The sequence below is a fragment of the Lathamus discolor genome, chromosome 1 (genome assembly GCF_037157495.1).
Source record: "Lathamus discolor isolate bLatDis1 chromosome 1, bLatDis1.hap1, whole genome shotgun sequence".
Classification (NCBI taxonomy): Eukaryota; Metazoa; Chordata; class Aves; order Psittaciformes; family Psittacidae; genus Lathamus; species Lathamus discolor.
In genome coordinates, this window is record NC_088884.1 from 51,353,983 (window position 1) to 51,370,884 (window position 16,902).

General features: G+C 45.5%; 2 protein-coding genes across 3 annotated transcripts in view; both read left to right on the plus strand.

The window, feature by feature from the left end:
• The window catches only part of SNRPF (small nuclear ribonucleoprotein polypeptide F), a 273,142-nt gene extending 271,427 nt beyond the window's left edge, over positions 1-1,715 (plus strand). The window contains exons 2-5 of the mRNA XM_065670880.1: positions 131-234; positions 353-478; positions 674-738; positions 1,608-1,715. Coding sequence (XP_065526952.1) covers positions 232-234; positions 353-478; positions 674-738; positions 1,608-1,674 — 261 coding nt within the window. The 5' untranslated portion in view covers positions 131-231 and the 3' untranslated portion in view covers positions 1,675-1,715. The remainder of the gene's footprint in view (positions 1-130; positions 235-352; positions 479-673; positions 739-1,607) is intronic.
• Positions 1,716-6,224: 4,509 nt separating this feature from the next.
• AMDHD1 (amidohydrolase domain containing 1) lies at positions 6,225-16,111 on the plus strand. 2 transcript variants are annotated; one of them, XM_065670757.1, is made up of 9 exons: positions 6,225-6,408; positions 7,930-8,036; positions 9,031-9,095; positions 9,658-9,935; positions 12,089-12,314; positions 13,232-13,356; positions 14,465-14,558; positions 14,958-15,118; positions 15,845-16,111. In XM_065670757.1, the coding sequence occupies exons 1-9, from the start codon at positions 6,272-6,274 to the stop codon at positions 15,957-15,959; spliced, it is 1,308 nt and encodes a 435-aa protein (XP_065526829.1). In that variant the 5' UTR covers positions 6,225-6,271; the 3' UTR covers positions 15,960-16,111. The 2 variants fall into 2 exon arrangements, with proteins under 2 accessions (XP_065526829.1, XP_065526836.1); XM_065670764.1 differs by having other exon boundaries at positions 14,958-15,194; positions 15,845-15,934.
• Positions 16,112-16,902: the final 791 nt, after the last annotated feature.

Sequence of the window (16,902 nt, forward strand, 5' to 3'; positions counted from 1 at the left end):
GGAGCTCCGCTTTTCGCTTGGCGCGTGGGGGAGTTTCAGCCTATTGAGGAGTGCGTGGCGGCGCGGGTGAGGGGTCGGAGGTGAGAGCGGCGCCCCCGGAAGTAAAAGCCGTGTCGGCGCGGCGGTCTGTTCCGTTCCGTTCCGTTCCGTTCGCTCGCAGCTTGGCGGCGCGCACGAGGCCTTCCCGTGTGGGCCTGTGTGTGTCGGGCCGCTGCCGCGCGCCGCGCCGCCATGGTGAGGGCCGGGCCGCCGCCGGGGGCGGGGGGCGCGCGGGCAGCGGGAGCCGCGGCCGTTAGTGGGGCGGGGGCGGGGGGGGGGGGTGTGCCGCGCTGACTGGCTGCTCTCCTCACAGAGCCTGCCCCTCAACCCGAAGCCGTTCCTGAACGGGCTGACGGGGAAGCCGGTGATGGTGAAGCTGAAGTGGGGGATGGAGTACAAGGGGTACCTCGTCTCCGTCGACGGCTACATGAACATGCAGGTGAGGGCTGAGGGGGGGAGCTGTCCCGGTGCCTCCGGGCCTCGGTCCTGAGGGGCCGGCGGCGCCTCGCAGGTCGGGGCGGGGTCATTCGGCTTCCCCGCCGCTGGAGCGGGCAGCGGGGCGAAACGGCCGTGTGCTTTGCAAAGCCCCTTTTGTTGTAATTGCTCTCATTTTATGGCTGGTTTCCTTCGCCAGCTTGCAAACACAGAGGAGTATATAGACGGCGCGCTGTCGGGACACCTGGGTGAAGTCTTGATAAGGTAATGAGGGTGTTGGTGGTGGGGATAGGGTCTAAATCTTAGTACTTGTATTAAATTATACCACTTGTATTAAAACTTGTATTGGTAGGTGCTGTGTTTCTTGTCTGACTGAGACACTAATGTAGCTCCATGTGAAGGCTGTGAATGCAGATGTTGATATCCCTTCCAAGGGGAGGAAAAATGGGTTTTTATTATTTCTAAAAAAGCATTTATGATCCTGGTTTGGGTAACAATATGTTAGTTTTCTGGATTATTTTATGTCTGTTAATCCTTTGGTGTTAAAGCTGGAGAGAAATGCTTCAAAAGGGCATTCAGTGACAGGACAAGGGAGAATGGCTTTAAACTAGATGATGGTAGATTTAGGAAAAACTCTTTACTGTGAGGCACAGGTTGTCCAGCGAAGCTGTAGATGGCCCCCTCCCTGACAGTGTTCAAGGCCAGGTTGGACAGGGCTTGGAGCAATGTGGCGTAGTGGATGGTGTCCCTCCATGTGGCAGAGGGTTGGAATGAGATGATCATTAAGATCCTTTCCAGCCCAACCCATTTTGTGTTTATATGCTAACACATTGTTACTGAAAACATTTTGCGTTCTGGGAAGTTAAACTTGACTGTAACTGTTAACCCAAAAGTAAAAATTTCTTGTGTAGCACTGTCAACCAATTATTACTTTTATAAGCTTGGGGGGTGGGAAGGCAGGTGTGTGTGCAGTTGTAAGGAACATTGTGAAAAACAGGTACATGGTCAGCAGCAGCAGTTTGTCATGCAGGATTTGGCTGTGGTCAGGCTACGCTATAGTAGGAAATGCTTAAGGCTTTATATGTGGGGAGAGGCTATAACACAACTAAGGGAACTCTTGGTTCTGTTTACAGGTGCAATAATGTTTTGTACATCAGAGGTGTGGAAGAAGAGGAAGAAGATGGAGAAATGAGAGAATAGGTGTTTTGTATATCTGGAAATAAACTTTTTTGTTTTCCATACTTTTGTAACAAAGTGTTCACTTTTTCTTTTTTTCCTGTTTTAATATAGGGGAAATTAAACCTTAAAAAGGCCTCTGATCTTTTATAGGTGTCTGAAAAAGTTATGTGGAAGGAGCAGGCAATTATTTAAATTTAAGCTGAAAATATCAGAGTGGAAAGTGAGTATTTACAAAAACAACCAACCAAACCCAAAAGACTCTCCCCAAACAACTTTTAAGTATTGTGTCAACAAATGCCATTACTGTGAAGGGAAACACCTGAATATTAATGATTGATGGACTGAATTAAATCTGCAAAGTTGTTTGCTGTGAAGGTAAACAGATGTGTGATCCATATATCAGCTCAGTTCAGTGTGGCTGTCAGTATGCTGCTGTCAGGCAGTCATGCTGCCATGCAGGCTAACGTATAGTCATAGAAGGTGAAGAAGGTTTCATCATGTGTATGTTGATTTTTCTGTTGTTCTAGCTGCACTGCTGAGCAGACAAGGACCTGCAGGTATAGCGGTTTCTCTATCTAATAATGATAACACAGGCTGTGGAATGAGCAACAGAAAAACTTTTAAAAAACATCCTGATGTGCCTGCTGCAGACTGCTGATGATTTGGTAATGACTCTTTCAGCTCTGAATTGTTTCACTGAGAGGATGTAGCTATACTGCTTTGTAGCCTTATTTTGGTAGAAACAAGGTTTTACTCCAAGTGAAAAACTGTAACTCATTCAGTATTTGCAGGAACCTTGTTCTTAGTTGTCTTCTCTGCTTTCATAGCTGAAGGCTGCAAACAAAACACCAGTTATCTTCCCATCTGAAACACAGGGAAAATACAGCAGTCAAGACATCTTACAGTATGCATGCAGTTACTATTCAAATATACTTAATCTTTCAACCTGCTTATAAACTATTTGGAGATAGCTGGGAAGGCTTCACTGCAGGTGAGCTGTGGAGATCTGTTGTACTACAGTGTCTCTAAGAAATACTCTGCCGCTTTGAGGTGCGAAGCTTAAAGTGTAGCTGTACAATCATAATCAAGGAAGGACGTATTTGTACCGATACTAGCCAATATCCATGCAAACAAAGGCCTCTTGGCAGTTACCAAGGTCTGAGGACTTTAGTGGCCTTGGCAGAGTTGACACACTGCAGAATGGGAGTGTACATAGTAAGTCTGCAGAGAAGAGAAACCCCCTCTGATACCCGGTATCTGGGGTGTTAGTTTTGGCAGGTACACAATAACCATGTTTTCCGATGTTAGGAGTAAACGCTGAGGTTAACGGAATCCATCCTTTACCTGTCAGTACTTCTTGGTGAAAGCAGGTGAGTGCTTTGCAATGCTGCCAGTCAGAGGCCCTCTTTGAAGGTCTCTGTGATGCAGCTCATGGAAGTGGTCCTGCAAACTGGAACCCAAACTGCTGGAGGTGCAGTTCATGAGCCTCAGTTACAGCTATTGTTACTCTGATCCTTCACTCATCACTTACTGCTGTCAAATATGGAAGTACTAGCCATCTGACAGATGGGTAAAGTAAGAGCTGGGCAAAAATCAGGCAGTGACCCACCTGTGAAAGTAATCTTGCTGCCGTGGAACTTGCAGCCAGATGATGGTCGTCAGTGGGGCTTGAATTGTTGGGAAAGCTGCTGCTGTACCTGTACCTTAGTTTCCACTGAAAAATAGAAATGGTAGCTTATCCCCCTCATAGAGTTTTGAGGTAAGTGAAAAAATTCCATGTAAAAGCTGCACAGGTGGTAACTGGTTGGCGCACACAGAGTGCAGATCTGGTCCTTCAGCTGGGATCATTCATCGCTCGTGGGATGGCTGGAGTGAAGAGTGCTGGAGGCTGTGGGCTCCATCAGGATATAACACTGGTTGTGTGAACTGGGGAGAACCCCCCGGCTTTTTGAGGTAAATTCTGCAGAGAAATACTGCCCTGTTTCTTTCTCACACTGGAAATCATCCCTGTAGCTCTGCATGTGTTCCTTTAATATTTACATCTGTAAGTTGCCGTAAAGAGTAAAAACATTACATTTGAAGTACTTGTGAAGCCTTTCATTACTTAAACCACCAGTTCCTTTTTGGCAGCTTGAAGGCTTCCCAGCTCTACTGAAGCAGCAAGGCAATTGTATGGCAATCCCTTTGGGAAAGAGAAAAGAGTTGCTGAAGTTGAAATCAGTATCTTGCAGCTTAGGAATCCTCAAAACAACTAGAGTAAATGTGTTCTAGTTAGAGTACTTCCAGTGGCAGGAAGGAGGCAAAAAAGCATCTGGTCTGTGATACAGCATGGCCAGTTTAACATCTGCATGATGCAGATCAGTGCCCTCTCTGTGTTGTCACTGATAATCACAGTGGGTTTGGTATTGCAAGAGGAGAAGATTGTGACAGTCGCCTTCTCATCCCATCAATTCCTTCTCTGGAGCAGCCTGGTGCTGACTTGAAAGCTGCTCCCTCAAGTGAGTTAGAAGTGGGGCTGGTGGGAGCTGTTAAGTATGACCCTAGCACTGCATCAGGAGGTGGTGCCATCACTATGAGAACACACCATGTGTTTTAATGCTTCAGCTTTTCAGAATAACGGTTTGGGAAGCCCTAGTGTATGCTGAACCACTTCTGTGTCTGCAGCTGAATGTGACTGGTTCCTCAACAAAACAGAGGCCTCTGTCTGTCAAAAGATGTCTTCTGAGTTGTGCCGTACTGCCAGCATGCTTAGTTCTTCTCATGAGGGTAAAGAATACCTGATACACCTATTGTACGCTGTGTCTAGGTGAAAATGGTGCCTAGGAGAAAAAGAAGTGAAATGAAAGCTACACTAAGATGGATAATAAGATGACTGATAGAAAAGTATGATCTTAGTGAGAACTAAGAAAACAGTTTTTTCTCCTGTAATTTCTCCCTTTCAAAGACTGAGAGCACCTGCTTTATAGAGCCTTGGGTTTTCATTCTCAGTGAAAGCATGCTTTCATGTAGCTTCAGATCCTTTTGAGACATTTTATTAAGTGTCTACAGGTTTGTTTTGATGGGTATATTCATTAGACTTCAAACTCAGAAAGATGCTTTTATTTTTGCATAGGACCAGGCGTCAAACACAGTGACTAAATCATACCTTGGCATATAACTTCATAGCTAATCTTAGTTCTGATGGCCATGCACTGCAAAGATGGGTGCATGTGTTTATCTTCGCACCACAAAGCATTCCATTCATTTGAATGGGAGAACCCATGCAGGTAAAGCTGCACAAAGCCTCACGTGCTTAATTCAGATTTTGGTTTTAAGTGGTATGAAAAGAATTGCCATGCAGGTGAAAGTAAGGTACTCTGAATATATCAGTGTAATAGGGGCTGGTCCTTAGTTGGTATGGAGTAAGCCCTATGAATACAACAGATTTTCCTTTCTCCTGGAGCAAGTCCAAAAGACAGAACTGCAAACATTCACTTATATAGGTATTAAAGAAAAATAAAAATAAAAGGGCTCATGATTCTATTAAAATATAAGGTATACACAGTAACTGAAGATGCTTTCATGTGTTGAAGTTGTTCAAAGTGTTTATAAAATAAATCAGACCAAGTAGCGGGACATTCCAGCAGCAAAAGGTGATACCCTGCAACAATACTTACTAAATATAGTAAGAAGTTATGTAGTCAAAAAGAGCCAAGAAAGACTTGCAGCAGGACATGAGAAATACAAAACGTGTTGTTTTGAGCTTGTTTGCATTACTCATTTGAGTACAGGTGAAAAGGTGTCTAAAGAAGATTGCCACCACCAGAAAGGCGTTTGAGGGACCACTCATTAAAAAAGACTCTCTGGGAATTGCTGGAGCCCTGTAAGTGCTGTGAATGTTTGAAGAGAGAGGAAAACAACAATCCATGTTGAGAATAAATATTTGCTCCCTGATTCTCCCATCCCTAATTCTGTAGGGGGCAGCAGACTTGCACCTTTCTGTCGTGGAATTGCGTAAGTATCTGCCCGGATATCTGGTTCGGTGAGAGCTGTTTTGGTCCCTCAGGGGCTGGTGCTGGGACACTGGAGAGGTGATGGATGCTAACAAGGTGATGGGTGCCAGGGAAGGGAGATGTGGGCAGACAAATGCTCCCGGTTCACAAGCTCTCGTTTTCTTGGCAAAGCGAAATCCCCAGGTGGTGCAGTGTGGACAGAGGGCTTTGGGAATTCCCAAATGGCAAAAGTGGTGCTTTGAAGCCTGACATCAACCAGCACGATGGACAGGTATTGTCACGTTGCCCCGGACCACGTCAAGAGCAGCATCCCTCACCTGGGGCACGCAGCTGCCGCATTCACCCTGCAGCTTTTTTCGCCCAAATTCTGCCAAGTGCCGGATGTGGCCGGGCTGTGAATGGTAACCTCCACCCACCTCATCCGGCCCCTCCTGCCCTGCCGCCCACCTCCGTGCCTTCACCCTCTGGGGGGAGGTTGGTGAGCAAATGCCAACCCGGGCACGGGCAGAGCCGGGGTCGGGGTCAGGGCCAGGCCGGCGGCGCCCTCCCCAGCGCCGCCCCGGGGGACTTTGAGCCGAGGGGCGGCCCCCCTGCACCGCCCGTCACTGTCCGCCCCGCCGAGGGCCATGGCGGGCCGGCACCGGCTCCTGCTGGAGAACGCGCAGCAGCTGGTGCTGGTGTGCGCCCGGGGCGAGGAGTGCCTGCGGCGGCAGGACGCGGGCAGCCTGGCCGTGCTGCGGGACGCCAGCCTGGTGGTGGGGCTGTGAGTGCGGGGCCGCGGGGCCGGGGCTGGCTGCGGGAGGGGGTCGCTGCCGCTGCCCCCGCCGCGGTGGCTGCCGCCGGCTGCCTCTGGCCGGGAGCGGGGCGCTGCAGCTGCCTGCCTGTGTGGAGCGGGACCTTGCCATCCCTGTAGGATCACAGCGTGGTTCCTGTTGGAAGGGACCTTAAAGCTCATCCAATTCCAACCCCCTGCCATGCGCAGGGACACCTTCCACTGGACAAGGTTGCCCAAAGCCCCATCCAACCCGGCCTTGAGCACTGCCGGGGATGGGGCAGCCACAGCTTCTCTGGGCAACCCGTGCCAGTGTTTCACCACCCTCACAGTGAAGACCTTCTTCCTAATGTCTGGTGTAAACTTACCCTCTTTCAGCTTAAAGCCATTCCCCTTGTCTTATCACTCCAGGCCCTTGTAAAAAGTCCCTCTCCAAAGTTCTTGCAGGCCCCCTTTACATTCTGGAAGGCTTCCCTAAAGTCTCCTCGGACCCTTCTCTCCTTCAGACTGAACAAGCCCAACTCTCTCAGCCTGTCTTCAAATAACGAATAATTTTGACTATTTATTTCAATCAAAGTCCTGATAACTTCCTTTATCACGCTGTGGTCACACTTCAGCCTCCTGAAGATGACTTGTGCTTTTGAACGCTACAGCTACCTTCTTCTCCCTCTGCTTTCTATGTGAACTGACATGAACTAATAGCAATGGTATAAATAATTCGTGTAATTAATGAAATTGCAGTTAATAATTAACGTATGTAATTACATCTCTGTCATTTCTGAATGCTCTAACTGCTCTTTGCATCTTAAAAATTCAGCCATGTAGCGCAGAGGCAACTTCATCGAGGCTCCCATGATGACTCCCAGTTGCTGTTCTGGTAGCTTGAACAGAGCTGGAGAAAGACAAGGCTTAAGGACAGAGGTGCTGCACATGCCCAGGGGACCCTTGTGTAGGTGAGGAGGAACTCCCTGCACGGCTGGAGGCAATCTGTCAAGCGCAATCTGGGGTTCCCAGTACCATCCTTGAGCTCCACTGGGAGAAGACTGCTGTTGAGCCAATGATCAGCCCTGAAGAGGTTTATCCCCATGGCTTCCAAGGGCATGAGGGTATGATTCACGGCCAGGCAGTGAAGGCTGGTGATGATGACAGTTTGATTTCCATGAGGGGGAGAGGGCCCTGCAGATGCCTGCTGGAGTAATGTTGTGTATCTGCTGATCCACAACGGAAAAATAATGTTGTCTAGCAGAAGTGAGAACAAAAGAGTACCAAGAGTCGCAAGGGATCTAAGCAGAGGACATGACAAGTGTTATGGCAAACAACTTGGAATGCATGGCATTACTCCACCATTTTCTGTGCATCTGTAAGATGAGCAAACCACCTCCTGTGCGCATCTTCAGTCCTGCTGAAGGTCCCTACCCATGCTTCCAGAGAGTTGTTGCTCCAGGAGCTCTGCCAGTGAGCACTGGCCTTTTCAGCAGGCTCACTCTTCCTTTGTCCGTTGTCTGTTTGCAGAGACGGTTGTATCAAAGCTGTGGGGCAGGCAGATGTTATTCGCAATCAGTTTTCAGGAGCAACATTCGAAAGAATAATTGACTGCTCTGGGAAGTGCGTGTTACCAGGTAGGTGTATTTGTTCCTAATGACGCAGTGCTGAATTGTGCAAGTGCTTAGAGACAAAGTACTCACGTGTGCCACGTGTGTTAAACACCCCTCCAGCCTTTTTCCTCTATGTTCAGTAGTGGTTTGGTAGTATCTTGTGCTGGGGCAGAGTATCATCACTTCCTCATCAGGAATGCTCCAAGGAGAAAATTGCAGCACTCAGGATGGCTCTTTTGGGCTTCATGGTGGAGCTTTGTCTCCTCTTTTTTTCATGTTAGAACTGTTCCTCTATCATAGATCACACAGTAACGTAGCTGGGCCATGCAGTGACTTTCCAGATTCAGCTCTCTTTCTGTACCCTTTCTGCCCATCGGCCGTTCAGCCACAGAGCTCAGTCTCCATCCTGCCCATGGATGCAGGCAGAAGGGCAGCACAAGATTTTAAGTCACATGCTCTGCAACTCCACCTGATGGAAAATAAACCTGGGCAAGTCTATTGCATGAGCTTTGCAAGCGCTGCTAGCGCATGAGCTGTTAGGGTTTTGTTTTGTATGCAGTGGCCTTGGGCATGCAGTAGTGTTGGTTTCACAGGTTGTAGACAAAGCTCCCGCTGGAGTAAGGGGACTATTGTTAAGTAAGCGCTGTCTACTAAGCCCAACCTAAGCAGTTTGCTTTTTTAAAGAGCACAGATGTAAAGTCTAATGAACTCTTTCAAAGTCTGCAATTTATAATTTCTTCCACAGTTTGAAAATGTCACCGGAACACCATGAAAAACTCAGCAACTGGTGCGCTCACCCAGAGACATTTTGCGTGACGTGTCACACCTAAAAAAACCGAAAGGAAATTAATAGCTTTTAAAGAAAATCCTAGATTTTGGGCTGCTTGCATTTTTCTTCTTCTCTAACTGATAGAGACTTTATAGGGGAGCTTCTGCTGCTTAATTTGCTTGCATGTCCATAACCTTTTCTCTTACACAGTGAAGTAACGCGAGTGTACGTTTACTTTGTTTCCTTTAGGCCTGGTAGATGCACATACACATCCAGTGTGGGCTGGTGATAGGGTTCATGAGTTTGCAATGAAGGTAATGGCTTAACATTACACATCTGGATTTTTATTTCCTCTTTTTTATTACACATAACTTTCTAGTGAATCCCGTCTTTCATTTGTAGAAAAATGCATATAATCTAAGGAGGGATGATTTCTGAATAATGGTAGTCTGAGAGAGAAGTGTAATTGCAGCCTTTGCAGCCAGCCTTCGTATAGTTTTGTATTAGTTGAAACAATGCAGGAGTGCCACCTTCTGTACCATCTAACCTTGATTTCTTCCCCCCACACACACACTTTTCTCCACATAGATGACTTTCTGAGCTAGGGATAAGTTTTCCCCTTGGGCTTGGGGGGAAGAAAATCTTCGAAGTAATTCTCTTTATGTCGCTTCTTACAAGACTGCTTCACCCGAGGGGAGGGGAGAGAGAAGAGGAAGGGGAGGGAGGAGGAATGAGTGGAGATTTCTGTCCTTCCGCCCACTTCTTCTCTTTGCAAAGAGTTCTCAAGGCACTTTGCAGAATCCCTTGGATAGAAAAAACACGTTTAGCAGCTAAATGTGTGGGGGTGCTGGGTTTTGTTTTCTTTTTTCCCCGAAGCTGGCAGGTGCATCCTATATGGAGATCCACGAGGCTGGGGGAGGAATACACTTTACTGTGGAACACACTCGCAAGGCCACAGAGGAAGAGCTGTTCAGTACTTTCAAGCACCGACTCGAGCGCATGCTCAGAACAGGATCTACGCTGGTCGAATGCAAGAGTGGATATGGCTTAAACTTAGAAACGGAGCTTAAAATGCTCAGGGTGATCGAACGCGCAAAGCAATGCATGGATATCGGCATTTCCTCAACGTACTGTGGAGCTCATTCAGTGCCAAAGTAATATGTCTTGATTCTTCTTGCTCTCGTGAAGTCTTACTGCTTTGCATTGAAAATTGGCTGTTATTTTCAGACACGTTTCTTCTTCCCAGCCCTCCTGAAATACATTATTTGAAACCATAGCCAGTGTTTACAGAAGGCTCTCCTACATTTTACTTTGAAGGAAGACTGGGAAGCATTATTTAATGGCTACTAAATGGCAGCGTCAGTTTAGCACAGAATCCCTGCCTCCAGCTGAACCTCCACTGAACATAACACAGATTACAGGGTTTCCTGTACAGAAAGTTCTTCTGCTACTCTTAGTCTCTGCCATGACCTTTTATTTTAACCAGCTAAGAGAAATAAATGGTGTGTCTGATCCTGATACACCTCAGTAAAAAAAAAAAAGTTAATTATGCTTCCATGCAATGGAGAATGCACACATCTTGTAGGTATGTGGTGACTAGAAGATTAAAGTAAACGTGTTTAATCACAACTATTGGCTCAAGTAGAGATACCATAAAGAGCCTTTCTCACTTTGACAGTTTTTCCCCATGACTGGTTGGAAGGACCTTAAAGCTCATCCAGTTCCAACCCCCTACCATGGGCAGCGGACACCTTCCACTAGACCAGGTTGCTCAAAGCCCCATCCAACCTGGCCTTGAACACTGCCAGGGATGGGGCAGCCACAGCTTCTCTGGGCAACCTGTGCCAGTGCCTCACTACCCTCATAGTAAAGAAATTCTTCCAAATATCTAATCTAGCATCTTTCAGTTTCTGTGGGACCATGATATAGAGCATCGGCAATAGGCAGTACTTACTGAAGTATGCACCAAATGGTGCAAGCTACTTCAGTCTGAGCCATCCTAGAGAAAAATAAGGCTGCCCTGTTTAAAAAGATGCTTGTTCCTGCCCATTGCTTTTAAAATCTGTTTCCAGCCTTGGGACTTCCAGACTTGGAGTATCTGCAGTTCTTTAGGAGTTGAACCTAGGAAGTTTACAGCGGGGGGACAAAGAAATAACTGTTCATCCCTCTAGCTGTCATTTTGAATCAAATCCGTGGGGTTTTTTTGAAGTGATTTCCTGAGTGGAAGTCTCTCCCATTAAAACAATGAGTTTTGCATTCTTGGGCATTATGTCCCCCCAGAAAGTGAAACCAAGACTTGTATTTCCCTCTGTTTTCTCTTGGCTCTGGTCCTAATCTTTCAGTCCAAATTCCTCCAGAAGCTGCTGAGTCAAAGAAGAAAAGGGAGGAAGCTTGACGCGGTAAAAGCCTGGGCAACCCCCATGACTGTTTCAGTCTGTTCAGACTGTTTCAGAACAAGGGCCCTAAGCCAGGTTCTGCTCTGCTTTATAACTGCACAACCTTGTTTATAAATCCAAGCAGAATCTGGCTTCTGGGATTTACTGCCACTGTAAAACTCCCACGTGTGCCACTCGTATAATGCCAGTCTGTGCCTGGAAAGGGGATTGAGACGTCGCAGGCATTTAGCTGCAGTGTACCACTTACCTGCAGATCTTAAAACTGCCACATACTAACAACCCAACTGCGTATTTTGGGATTGCTGGCTCTTTTGATCAGGGGCATTTACCGATCTCTCCTGGGTTATCTCTCTCTAATAGGGGGTTTGTAGACGGATCTGACTTTGATAAACTGAACCTTGGGAGGCCCCTCTGATTCAGAAACAGTCGCCTAGCTATCACTCTGAATAATGCAAAAGCATGAGGGGTAAATTTGAAACAATGACTTGTGCTGCATATCCCCTTTGAGCGTTGATCCTTGCATAAACATATCGCATGAACACCACTGAACATATTTAGATAATCATTTACGTGTTTTAAATAGCTGCGTTTTAGGATACAGTATAAGGAGGTCAGAATATAGGAAAGCAGAATATTTTGTTTTAAAATATCTCATGTCTTGGTTAGCATCTAAGGTACCCACCTTATAAAAAATGTATAGTAATGTATTCTAATGTTCTTTGAATGGGAAGTAATTCGTATTTGAGACTATGTGAATTACAGTAGTTTTAAGTTTTTAATCTGAAGGGGTTTTGAGTGATTTGTATTTGCATCATTTGCTAAACAATCTGGTAATTGCACGTGTGATGTGAGTGTTTGCCAGGCTTCAAGGATGTTATTCTTACGGCTCCCTAACCTTTTCTTCTCATTAGAGGGAAAACTGCTGCTGAAGCCACAGATGACATTATCAATAACCATCTCCCTAAACTGAGAGAACTCAAACTAACTGGTGAAATACACGTTAACAATATAGATGTGTTCTGTGAGAAGGGAGTCTTTGATCTGGAATCTACCAGGAGAATTCTACAAGCTGGAAAAGATATAGGGTTACAGATTAACTTCCACGGTGATGAACTCCATCCGATGAAATCTGCTGAGGTACGTCTTTGCTAACATTCAGTGGAGCCATTTTTGCTCTTGAAGGGGCTGAATCTTTGAAAGAATTGCAGTTTTCAGAGGTTTTCTTTTCTAAGGCTTTATAAAACAGACCATTCATAGACATCTGCTTCTGTCAGACGATGGAAAGTGCCGCCCTTGTCCAGCTTTGGAGTTAAGGACATTGGAGGAAGCCTTGACCTGCATGCACCAACATGCAGTGCCTAATCAAACATTGACTTTGCTTATCTTCCGCATGGGGTACAGGCGGGGAAGGTGGATATCCCTGAACCCAACAGCAACTTGAAAAATCTTTTTTCCTTAAACGTTCTGTTAGCAGCAACAAGTCAGACGTGCAGTGAGCACGCTCAGAGGGATGGTTTAGTCAGGAACAGGCTCCTAAAGAGACTGATATAGAAAGTCACGCTGAGACCATGTTTCAGCATCATTTACTCATTGCTTCCTTCCTGTGGGGTCTGCTCAAGTTATTCTCTGCTTTATTAAAAAACAAACCCAACCCCCTTGATTAATCATAAAAGCCTTTTTGGTGCTTCACTGTTGAAGGCAGCAGTTGCACTACTAGTTCTGCAGCCAGTGTCAGTTTTGTCAGCTGTTTTCTGCTGGTTACTTTGTGAACAGGAGTTGATAATGGTTTTATCCATAGCTGTGCCACAGTTTGCTTGTCAGACGGCTGAAGACACCACTAAAGGTGCGCTTCCACTCAGTGGATGCTCAATACCTTTTCGTGGACAACTTCTCCTGCAGTAAATTAGCAAATGCTTTGTCTCTGCACTCTGTTTGTTCTTTCAAGCAACTTTATGGTTTTTCTTTAGTAAATTTTCCATTAGCAGTGAATTGTCTCCTGCAGTCAACTGCAAACGGCATTGCTTTACTGCACTAATTGAGAATGAATTGCTTAGCTTGGAGCTGAACTCGGAGCCCGGGCTATCAGCCACCTGGAAGAAGTCAGTGATGAAGGTATCAAGGCAATGGCAAGAGCTAAGTGTGCCGCTGTCCTTTTACCAACAACTGCCTACATGCTAAGGTAAGGCCACTAGGTTGGGGGAAGACTTTTGTAACAGCAAAACTGTGTGGTTTTAGGGTCCCTTAATGTAAAAGCGTAAGCTTGTAGCTATGACTCAAGGATCAGGCTTGATCAGTGAAGACAGTCACAAACACAAAGAGCTGCATGAGCCTCCTTAGGCCTTGCTTCTGGTGGAAATTCTCAATAATGAGGCGATCTATGATTCTATGATTCTATGATATCCTACTTCTGAGAAGTCTCACAGGAGATTTGGAGTGGTGGGGATGCACAGTCAGCTCTTGGAGCATTGTGTTGTCATAAATCTGCTAAGAGTCTTCTGTAGGGAGAGGATTGTCTTATACCCAATGTAAGTACTTCATTAAGACCTCGGTTATTCTTTTCTGTTAACTGCAGTGCTTTTAATACTACTTTCTGAGCAGCAGTCACTCTAGTGTTTCATTTTTATTGTTACAGTGCTGTACTTCTGGAGACGATGTTTGGTGCTATTGGCTTTACGGCAACTACAGCTAAAACTTCTTAGTGTATTTCCTAGTGCCCAGCCTTGCAAACACCTTCCCAGATTAATCCAATGGCTAAGCAATTTTGAAATGGCCATTCTGGATATTGAAGTTGTTGAAGATACTTTTTGCATTAACAGTGCTAAATGAGAAAATCCTCTAATATACACGAGTTTAAGGTCACAGCTTCAACTTAACATTTCAAATTGACAACAGGGTTGGGAAGGGGTTATTGCATTGCTTGTGCCAGGTATTTGGGAGCCTGCCTTTGAAGCTGTAGGGACTAGAAAATACTTCTTTGAGAAATGAAGATTTTCACCTAGTAAATCCTGACATGGCTGAGGTCTGGATAAATACCAGAATTTCAGTGGCCTGAAGCCTGATCGTTGATCCTGGCTGCTCCCACATGATACTTCAAAAGAATGGATCACAATTCCCATTCTCGCTATCTGTAGGGCGATAGGTAGAGAGCCAAGAGGAGAATTTGGGCCTTCATCTCCAAAAGAATCAGCGTAGCTGAATGCATGAATCTAGCCAAACCAAGCTTTTGCTTTTGTAAATCATCACATAATAACTACGTGAATTGTACTGACAAGTGTTTTTCCCACTAGACTGAAGCAACCTCAAGCTAGAAAAATGTTAGAAGAAGGAGTTATAGTTGCTCTTGGCAGTGACTTTAATCCCAATGCATACTGTTTTTCAATGGTAAGCTATTTTTCATTCTTATGACACCACAAAATTATGCAGTCTCTTACTAGTACAACTTGTGTGTAGATCTTGCATGCTTAAAACTGTCTTTGTATCTGCAAAGAGAGCTGTATCCCCTGATTAGACAACTGCTCATGCTTATTGAAGTGTGTTGGTAGTTTTTGCCAGCAATTCTTGAAACCAGAAGGGGTTCTATTCTTTGTACGCACTGAGCGGCTTATAAAAAGGCTCTCAAAGTTCCTGATTTTAGATTTCTGATTCTGGAGTTGGCAAGACTTACATGACACAGGACAACTCCCGCTGCACAAGGAGGGAGGAGCGCTTAGGGATTTGAGGCATGAACAGCTTTATTTCTGTTACTGATAACTCCCATTTTCCACTCAACTTGCCTATTAGCCTATGGTGATGCATCTGGCCTGTGTAAACATGAAGATGTCAATGAATGAAGCACTGGCAGCTGCCACCATTAATGCAGCTTATGCTCTGGGAAGGTCGGATACACATGGCTCCATAGAGACGGGCAAGCAGGGGGATCTTGTGATCATAAATTCATCAAGGTTTGTTCTTCCATTGTCATCTGAAATGTGATTTAACAGAAGGGACTGGTCTTCACCATGTTTGGATAGTGTAGAGGTTAGTGAACTCCTCATGCCACTAGCATTTTACACCCACTTTCATTCTCCTTAATTGCTCCAGTGGAAAATAAAGCCTAGGACTTTTGGCACTAATGTTACAAATAATCCATGCCTAATTACAACTTATCTAAAGGTTAATACCTGCTTATTTCATGGAAGGAATTTTCTACTGATTCAGAATCATAGAATGAGTCACAGGATGGTCTGTGCTTGAGGGAACCTTAAAGCTCATCCAGTTCCAGCTCCCCTTCCACAGGCAGGGACAGCTTCCACCAGACCACGTCGCTCAAGGCGCCATCCAACCTAGCCTTGAACATTGTCAGGGACGGGGCAGCCACAGCTTCTCTGGGCAACCTGTGCCAGTGTTTCACCACCCTCACAGTGAAGAACTTCTTCCTAATGTCTGATATAAACTTACCCTCTTTCAGCTTAAAGCCATTCCCCCTTGTCATATCACTACAGTGATAGTGATGATCACTATCACTTGTACATGAACTCCCTGTATTCATGCAAGAAGAAATCAAACATGTACACACGGTATAGTGTTTTCCCATGGTTCGAGCAAATCTTTTATAATTACCAGGTGTACTAGGTATATAAGCCACTCTAATGCAAGTTTGGATATTCTTACACATCTTGTCTTTTTAGGTGGGAGCACCTGATTTACCAGTTTGGGGGACATGAAGCATTGATCAGCTACGTTATAGTTAAAGGAAAAGTCATCTATCAAAATGAGAGGTGTGAGACAATGATCAGTTACTGAGAGACAATAATTTAAGAATGATGATAATTTGGAAGCTACTATTAGCATGGAGTATTTCAAAGCAACAGACAAATCAGGTTTGTATGTGCCAGTGAATTGTTTGCCTGCTCACCTTACCAGACTCTTGTTGAAATAAACTTTACCAAGCGTTACCCATTTGGAATATTTTCATGTCTGTTGTCCTCTCTGCTGCATGAAAATAATTCCTAGTTGTATCCTTTTGAAATAAGTCAGTTTCAAAAAATGGTTTCTTACACAATTAATCTATTAAATCTATTCATCTATAAACTTACTTATTGTATTTGAAAATAACCCGAAGAAACCACCAATGAATGAAGTTCATAACCAGGTAAGGTTTATTGGGAAGAGTGACCTGTGACAGAGGGCCAGAGGCTGAGGCATTGACATTTGGAATGGTCCTTGGTGGTGTTGGGAGGCCACAGTATCCCGAGGCAACGTTCACAGCTCCTGGGTCTGCTCAGTCCCAAACTAAGCAGATACCAGAACCACAGTCGCGGTGGGAAGCACAGTATCTGACCTCTCCAAAATACCAATCTGCTTTCTGCAGCCTTCAAATGCAGCAGGAGCCACCAGCTGGGAGCCCAGCAAGGTGCTGCTCATCAGCTGATCTGCAACATCTTCCCTTGCCGAGGATCAATCAGCTCCTTTGGAGCTATAGGGGCAAGAAGGAGGAGAGGAAAATGCAAGTACACTGCTCACTGGGCTGCTGGAAGTCGGAGTGCACTGTAGGTTAGAGGTTGAGTCACGCTTACTGTTGGAAATGAGTGATGCCTAGTCTTTACAGTTTACTTAGAGGCAGTTACCCAGTGAGGTCTGATGAGTGCAGCCAAACTCTCCAAATCTTGATCACCTTGGGATTTAAAAAGTCACATGCAGTGTCACGCTGATGTTCCAAAATCCACCTGATTTAGTTTATTCCAGG